The sequence below is a fragment of the Mercenaria mercenaria genome, chromosome 4 (genome assembly GCF_021730395.1).
Source record: "Mercenaria mercenaria strain notata chromosome 4, MADL_Memer_1, whole genome shotgun sequence".
Lineage (NCBI taxonomy): Eukaryota > Metazoa > Mollusca > Bivalvia > Venerida > Veneridae > Mercenaria > Mercenaria mercenaria.
Window position 1 is genome coordinate 1,651,648 of NC_069364.1, and position 9,322 is coordinate 1,660,969.

Consider the following 9,322-nt stretch of genomic DNA (forward strand, 5'->3'; position numbering starts at 1 on the left):
CAAAATTATTATTTCCAACTTGGAATCCTAATCTTAGCCGACAACATTATCACCAGGCTAGATTTCCCCGAAAATCTTAACACCACAGATATACCACTGAAAATCAATCACGTCTTCAATAAGCAACACGATGTCACAAAAAATAGTTCCTCTCAGAAAAAAGAACATTTTTCAGATCACTATAGCGACCTGTGAAATGATTTTTACATCCGCAGTATTTTTGCTGTTACTACACAGGTTCTGACAAAAATGTTTTAGGAAGATGTTTTTGAGTGTATTCCAGATGATTTTGATGCTATAAACATTGGGATAGAGACGGCTGGGCTGAAGGATGTACCATATATCAGAAAATATTTGTGACTAGAATATTTTATGGAATTCTATCAAAAGAAAAATACCCTCTGTCCAAATTAATGGAGAAACAACGCTAGTCTTGTCTTTATGCATATTATATAGTTACAGTGCACATTTTTTTTTTTTAAATTGGGGCTGCAGTGCCCATACTGCAATTGTTTAACGTAAAGATCAACGAACAAAAGGTCAAACAATTTTAAAGGTTGCAAAAGACTATAATTATCATGGCCACATGTTGAATGGCTGTCACAAAGTCTTTGCCCCTTACAGGTTAAAGGTCAAGGTCATTCACAGACAAGGGGACAGGTTAAAGGTCAAGGTCATTCACAGACAAGGGGTAATATAAAGCTTATAATCAAGGTCAAAAACTCTTCAATCATGTCTGAAAGGTTTTGCACAATGTGCCCTAAAGAGATTTCCTTAAGAGCATAATGTAAGCAATGGGTTTTAATACCAGGGGAGATAACCTTGTGAGATAATTTGCTCAGGAGAGGTTACCTTGGCTCAGGAGAGGTATTATCGTGAGTGCAGTGACAGTGCAGTAGAGAATTACCTTGAGTGCAGTGTTCAGGGAGGGCAACCTTGAATGCAAATTGATAGCACAGGAGAGGTATTACCTTGTGTGCAAAGTGGTTATAATACAGGAGAGTTATTACCTTGAACACAATGTGCGCAGAGGAAGTAACCTTGAGCGTAAAATGATAGAACAGGAGATGTATAACGGTACCTTGAGTGTAGTGTGCAGGCAAGGTAACCTCGAGTGCAAAATGATAGTACAGGAGAGGTATTACCTTGAGTGTAGAGTGCAGGAAGGTAACCTTGATAGCAAAATGATAGTACACGAGAGGTTTTACCTTTAGTGTAGTGTTCAGGGAAGGTAACCTCAAGTGCAAAATGATAGTACAGGAGAGGTATTATCTGGAGCATAACCTATTTAACCTCGAGTGCAAAATGATAGTACAGGAGAGGTATTATCTGGAGCATAACCTAGGTAACCTCGAGTGCAAAATGACAGTACAGGAGAGGTATTTCCTGGAGCGTAACCTAGGTAACCTCGAGTGCAAAATGATAGTACAGGAGAGGTATTTCCTGGAGCGTAACCTAGGTAACCTCGAGTGCAAAATGATAGTACAGGAGAGGTATTTCCTGGAGCGTAACCTAGGTAACCTCGAGTGCAAAATGATAGTAAAGGAAAGGTATTACCTTGAGTGTAGTGCGCAAGGACGGTAACCTTGAGTGCAAAATGATAGTATAGGAGAGCACAAAGTGTACAGGAGAGGCAACCTTAATGGTCAGTTTCCAGTCTTTTACATTGTATCAATTTTTCCGAGCAATTTAAATGGTGAAATTTACCAACGGTGAGGTTGCATTCTGAAATTGGTACTCAAACTCAGTATCTTGGGGAAAAAGATCTTAATCTCATGCATTTCATTGTTCTGGAAGAGTTCCCAGTTTCCAACATACATAGATACAATCATAAAACTTAAATAAATGTTAATTACAAACAGCAGCATTGCCAACTCTCTTCCTATAATTTCGTACAAAAATTCTTCTGCAAAGAGATGTAGATCAAAGCTGCAAGATATTCCTAATATATTAACAGTTCATTATTAGAAATTTTCGGAACCACCAAGTTTAAACAACTTTCAAGAATTCTCACTCCTGCCTACCTTATTTCATAAACATTATGAGACAATGCAGACATCATCATATATATTTATCAAAACATCTTAAAACAAAATTTCGTTAGGTAACTTTCAGCAGTATTTTAGAGGTGTCTTCAAATCTTAAAATCTAAATTGATAAAAAAACTGACAAAAACTGGTACTAATCCCCAATGATAATGTAATTCCCGCTGAAACACAAGGACGAGTCCATTTCATAATAACTGGTAGAATAACAATTCAAAATGCTCGCACATAACTTGACAAGTAATTATTAGTATTTGTTTCATGTTAACTATCTAATAAGTATACAGCAACATAGCTCAGTCAGGTAAAATGCAGTTTATAATTGGATATAAGCAAATTGTTCCTTGGGTTCAATCCTTGTGAGGATTTTTTATGCCCCTGGCATCTACTGATGCGGAGGCATATAGTGATCATCCTGTCCGTCCGTCCGTACGAGGTTAACCAAATGGGACCGTTTCGTCTAGCATCAATACCCCTTACTAGAATGACTTAATACTAATACAGATGTAACCTGTGACCATTCCTCATCTTCAGACATCACCTGACCTCAGTTTGACCTTGACCTTGACCTCATTTTGGACTTAGGTTGCTTTATATGGGCCAACTCTTGGTTAACCAAATGGGCCCGTTTCGTCTAGCATCAATACCGCTTACAAGAATGGATTGATACTAATACAGATGTAACATGTGACCATTCCTCATCTTCAAACATCACTTGACCTCAGTTTGACCTTGACCTCGTTTTGGACTTAGGTTGCTTTGTATCGACAAGGATGCCACCGGGGGCATCAAGCGCTCCTTGTTTTTCAAGTTTATTTTTTGTTTTTCCCATTCGTTTTCATTTTTGTTCCCATATTTTCATTTCTTTCTTTGATGGTTTGTATTTGCATACAAATTGTCTTTGTTCATTATTTGCTTAAGTGCATGCATTTAATTAATATCATCTTTGATATAATGCTAAACCTTTCTAATCTGTCATATCGTCTTTAAATATTTCTCTGTTGTGTTGTCACAGAGCGCATGAAGGTATCTTAATTTTTTTTGCAAAAAGAAATAAAAATTTGATGCTGAGTTTCGAACCCACACGGCAAAAGATCTGTTTAACATGAACAGTATGCTTTACCTCTGAGCTAATTTCTAATTGGTACTAAAACTAGAAACATTTAGATTTTAACATGAATTCCCTATGTTCCATTTTAATTTATATGTAGTTATCACTGCAAGGAGGTTTGTGCTCTTTGTAAATAAGGGGTAAGGGAGACAATTCACTAATGAGCAAGAGATTAATTTTCAACAGAGTTATTTCTGCATGTAAAAAGCATGCACTGTACATGGGGGGGGGGGGGGGGAATAAAATTTATGTAAGTAATATAATGTGCATGTACACTGTGTCTAGTGTTTTAAAATTTTGGCATGTTATCTATGTTTCATTATCTAGAAATTATCAAATGTACCCTGTAGAATTAGATAATACTTGGGCCAGACAGCCTACACATACTTTCACTGATATGCACTACTATGAAAAATTGCAAAAAGACTTGACCTAAACACAAATATATTTGAAAAAAAAAATGCCAAGGCAGCTTATTACGACCTTTGCTCTCTGTAGGCTGAGACTGTGGACTGAATTTTTTCATATGTAGGAGTTTGACTTAACTGATATTCATTTTTATTATATACCTATAAAAATTCTGTCAAAAATACAGCTTGCATTTCACAAGGAAATACGAACAGGCTGAAAAAAATCCTGTATTGTACCTTCCAAAATCCTGTATTGTATGTTGCCGCACTACTTTCATTAATATGCATGAGCTGACACAGTTGCAAGGACGGATCACACTCGGTGCAAGCGCCTCGTGAGATCCAATCTGGCAAAATCCACTAGAGCCGAATAAAGCATCCCAGATCGAGCTACTGTTATAATAACCCTATTGTATAAGTGATTTTGTTGGTATGGTTACCTTTAGCTTCCTGTATCCTTGATCCAAAACTTGTGTTCTCAGACCCATCACTTGCCATCTCTATTATAGTGTACAGCTACCTCCAGTTCTAAATTTCCCACATCCTGGCACTTGACAACATAAATCAACCAATCGGACGTGGACAACACAGAAATCAACCAATCACAATTCACAACACTGAATCTGACCGAATCACATTAATAATCCAGGCTTAGATACATGAATTTCACAGTCTGAAATAGAAAACAAATGATGATGCTAGAATATTTTCAAGATGTAAAGGATGGGGACAGGCAGGTACCAGAAGGCATCAGATGAAACAACATAGCAGAATCTAAAATAATATTCACAACAAGATCTCAATCTGATTAGCTTCAGAACAAAACCTTTGATTAACATGACTGAACCCACAACCACGTGCACAGACATAATATCATGGCTACAGACAGCCATATCATGTTTTAATACATTATAATTATAGTCTTTTGGACTTTAATGAAAGACAAAAGTCACAAGTTTCACCAAAATACTAGGCTTATAGTCAGCAGTTTACTTTCTAATCACTGAAATCTAGATGTGTAACAAAAATGGAATAAACGGAAACTTAAAAAAATATTGTATTAATTGTTTCAACATCCTGACAGTAGTTATTTTTGCTTCACAAGAAACAATGATAAAATTAATTATGTCCCATTAAAATCCAATTAAGAAAATCTCAAAACTGTCAAAGTTATAAAATGATACAAAACCTCTTCAAAATTAACGAAAACAAAAATATAATCCATTTCATAATCCAGCAAATACCGTACTTATCTTAAAGTTAGCACAAATCCATAACTTGTGTAACTCTTGTTTGATGCCATCAAAACTTTGGATTATATGACTTACTGCTAAAAATTAGAGGTAGAATTTTATAAACATGAAATGTACCTAATATCTGCACCTACACACATGGATACTCAATATAGGACAAATACGGTACTGGCAGAGACAGATAACACAGCCCTGATTTATCATAAGCTAAAATGAATGATATCTTGCCTTTAAATGGCATATGTGACCTTAAATAAATGAGGGAAATTATCATGTCAGAACAGTGTACTACTATTTCAAAATTAGGTGTAATCACCAGTTTTTTGCATAATAGCCGGAAACATTATATCCTACATGACAATAAAACACAAGATCAAAATTTGTCTCAATTTATATATATATATTTTTTAATGTCCATAACATTTTGATCTCTTGTTTCACCTTACATTTAAATTACCTGTTATATTGCCCAGAAGTGTGATAGTTAATTGACAGCATTAGATCCTCTAATGTTACGCAACATGACATATGTCAATATTAATATACATACTACAATATAAGTTATTAATAACACATACTACAAAAATAATTGCCTTGAAGAAAATGCTCTTAAAAACTGTCCATCTTAACAATACAAGTACTTTTTTAGTATTGTTTACCTATGATGCATGTTTTTTTTTTCTTAAACTTTGTGCATTCCAGATAAAATTATAAATTGTTTTCCTTCATTATTTCAAATCTCTTAAGCTTTTCCCAACTTTTTCCTTTTTTTAATAATTTTTCCTCAAACACTAATAAAGCAATTTAACAGTTTTATGCATAGCTATGCAGTATTACAAAATGTTATGTCATAACTATTTACATACTATATAATTTTTTATGACACTTTCCGACACTTTCTGACATTTTTCTTTACATTTACATCTCACCCATTTTTCAAAGATAGATAGAATCATTAACAAACCTACTTTTCCACATTTTGTTTAATATTCTGTAAAACCACATTATATCACCACAACTATTTCACGGTCATGAAATTTTTAAAAGGCAAATACAGGAAAAAAGTACATGTAAATTTTGTTCTGTTTGCAAAGAAATAATCAATATTTCTGAAAAAAGAAAACATCTACAAAATATTTTTTTTACAAAATGACTTACTTTAGTTAAGAGCATGTAAAATTGAGACAAACAGCAGAGTTCTTTGTTTTGTTCCTAACCCTAACCCTCAGGGTTTTTTTATTGTTTCATTTAAATCTGTCCCCTTTCTCTTTTTTATGAAAGATCCAACCAGTCAAAGCAATTCAATTACAAATACAGTAATTGTTCTTCCCACAGAAATACAGACTTTTTCGGATGAAACTATCGTTTAAAACCCCTTTAGGGGCAACAACTCTTGTAAGATTTTGTTAATTTTCACAGCATTAGCCAAGAAGAATCATGTGACTTTAACCACTACAAACAAATAAACAGCTGTTGAAGGACAATCAAACCAGCAGAAAGACTGTCAGACACAACAACATACATATGAGTCTCTCAGTTTTTTCCCTAAGATTTAAAAAAAAAAAAAAAAATATCGAAAACCATCATTATATTATCAGCCATTTATTTTGAAACAGAAACACATTTTGGTATGTCAATTTCAAAATGCTTGTGAAATCTGCAAATTTATTGGTACATTTGAATATACGAAATTCCACAAAATTTTCTTTCAGAAATAGCAAATTTCAGAAATATAACTTTTTGAGATAAAATGACTAACCTGCCTTTGTTTTAGCGAGAATATAACCTTTTTCAACTACATTTCCACAATGCACAAAACACAAGGAATGTTTATCATTACTTGCAATGCCTATAATCTCCATTTCTTTCTCAGTAATGATAGTAGACTACAGACCATATAACTACATGAATTTTCCCTATTAAAAACCCAAAGCCCAGTTTTTATTTTGGTCCTTGGAGTACCTTAAAGAACAAAATGAAGACAGCTTAATTGATTACAACATTTCAATATTTTACAGTCCATTAGATACAGAAAGATTACTTAAACCTTAGCCTGCTGCAGGCGAATTTAACAGCCTTTGCAAACAGCTTGGAACCAGATCAGACGCCGATTAAATCGGCGTCTGATCAGGTTCCAAGCTGTTTGCTACTCTGACAATATTTCTTCCAATTTTGGAGCAAACTGAATGAATTTTACAATTTTAGCAGACGACATTTCCAGCAGACGACAATTTATCTAGCATGCTAAAGGTTAATGAATCAAAGATCTCTTTTATTGATTTCAATCATACATACTTCTTATTCTGCAGAAATCTGATTTGCAAGATTAGCTTGTTATTTTGTATTCAATAAGGCCGTTAAAAGTTATGCCCTTACACGTGGCTTTAATACTCGTACAGATCTAGATAAAGCAAAAAAATGTCTTAAATAATCTAAAAAATCTTTGTAAATCTTTGTTGTTTTTTTGTCAATTATTTGTAATAACAATTAGTTTGGTATATATGACAATGTCCCACTGAATACACAAACTCATAAATACATAAACCCTTAATAGAACTGAACACATTAAATTTTACAAAAAAAAAAAGAAAAGAAAAGAAGACTGCAATGTTTAAAAAAATATGTAAGATTACCTTAAGGTATAGGTCCATGTTTCAGAGAAAAAAAGTTCGAACGTCATCAAATCGTTGAAAGAAAGCATTGTTTTACATGACAATTTAACAGCATAAGAAGCATTTATATTATTCCACAAAACCATTGTCAATTTACTCATATATGTATTGAATTCCGGAAAGGGACTGCATGAAGGGGCCACACTTCTGGACAGTTCAGCGCCTTTAAAAACTCACCATTTTTTAAAAGCTGTTACATGCCTTCGTTTTGATGCATTTGCAACATCGTGCGAGTGTTTAAACTTTACATAACTAGGTAAAACATCGTTTTTGACATTTGTTTACATTTATTTCTTTACAAATGGCATTCTTATTTAAAGGGGGGCAACTCATTTAGAATATTTTAAGTATCCAACTCTGTGGGACAGAACAGTAAAACATGTATTGGACAGATAAGTTGTGTGTCAAGATGCTGTTCATTTTCTAAAAAAATCTGTTGTTTTGTGATATACTGCTAAACCTTAAGCACACATACTATATGTCAAAGTCTTCTAAACCTCAATTAAAAATACCGAACAACTGAAAGACAGACATATTTGTGGTCACTTCAGTCTGGTCTTGTATATCTATTGTTTACCTAGCATATTGTACATTTCACAGTTGCTAGTTTCATGTATCGTAATGCTATTCTACAGCTTAACATTAACTTAAAAACCTACTTGACCATACAAACCAAAAAATGAACAAACATTTGTGTTTAGTGCCATTAAAAATAGAATTTCAGTTTTATGGCTGTTTTCATACAGTTCAGGATGGTTCAACATGGAAACCTCCTCACAAGAACTGGCTTCTATTGTATGTTCACAGAGAAAAACTATCACATCAAAAACATGCAAATTCCTAAGCCTAGTAATAATTACAGTAAATAAACTTATGAAATAAAACCTAAAATTAATTTTAAACAGAAAACAAAGACTGACAACAAACAAAATCTTGCAGAAAGGCAAACAATTTGCAGAAATTTATGAAGAAACTGAGGGAAGTCCATACTAAAATTCAGCTTAGTAGTGTAATTTTTTTGATAAATATTTAACAGTCATACCTACCAGTATAAAAACAAGTATATCCTTGTGGTAATTATGTTAAAATCCAATGTACAAATAAAACTTTAGCTACTATGCTGCGTATTTGTTCAATAAAAACTTTGCTTTATCATATAAAACACTCATAAAAAACTATACACGTATCATAACATCCACATAAATGGTAGAGCAATTTTATCCACTTGAATGACCATTACAAGCCCGTAATTTAAGGTAATACAAATTGTCGTAACCTTTGACACCCCCTTGTCGACACTGATGTCTCGCACATTACTGTCTCATTTCGTCCACTTTTAGTGAATGACATAAACATAAACAAATCCACTTTACCGCTTAACCTGTTACAACAATAATTACACGACCTAGTCGTTCAACGTAAAAGAAATACCGGTTTAATCCTTTTCAAAGTAGGTTTAATATTTCGCAGTAATGATAGCACAAGGTCTTTAAAATGATTATGACCGATGTTGCGAGACAATGATTTTGTAAGGGAAGATTCCAACTCTGACACCTCTTAGTGGGAAGTGCTGGCAAAATTCCGATTTAAATTTCAAATGAGTAATAACATGTATGTGTACTGTAACGGGATTTATTTTGAAAAGCACGGATTAAATGATTAATTTTTGTACCCAACATGCTACAGATTACGTTTTAACCACAGTTTATTCACTTGCAGATTTTAAAGATTTGAATGCAGGCTGTGCAAACTTATATGAAAAGATATACGAGACATAAAATCAAATGGGCGTTATCATTAACATTAAAATTAATGTTCACAAAATTATTAC

General features: G+C 33.5%; 1 protein-coding gene across 1 annotated transcript in view; it reads right to left on the reverse strand.

The window, feature by feature from the left end:
• LOC123552588 (dystrophin-like) overlaps positions 1-8,908 on the reverse strand; it is a 253,635-nt gene extending 244,727 nt beyond the window's left edge. Inside the window, exons 1-2 of the mRNA XM_053540095.1 lie at positions 8,538-8,908; positions 4,007-4,239 (exon numbers count right to left, since the gene is read on the reverse strand). Coding sequence (XP_053396070.1) covers positions 4,007-4,064 — 58 coding nt within the window. The 5' untranslated portion in view covers positions 4,065-4,239; positions 8,538-8,908. The remainder of the gene's footprint in view (positions 1-4,006; positions 4,240-8,537) is intronic.
• Positions 8,909-9,322: the final 414 nt, after the last annotated feature.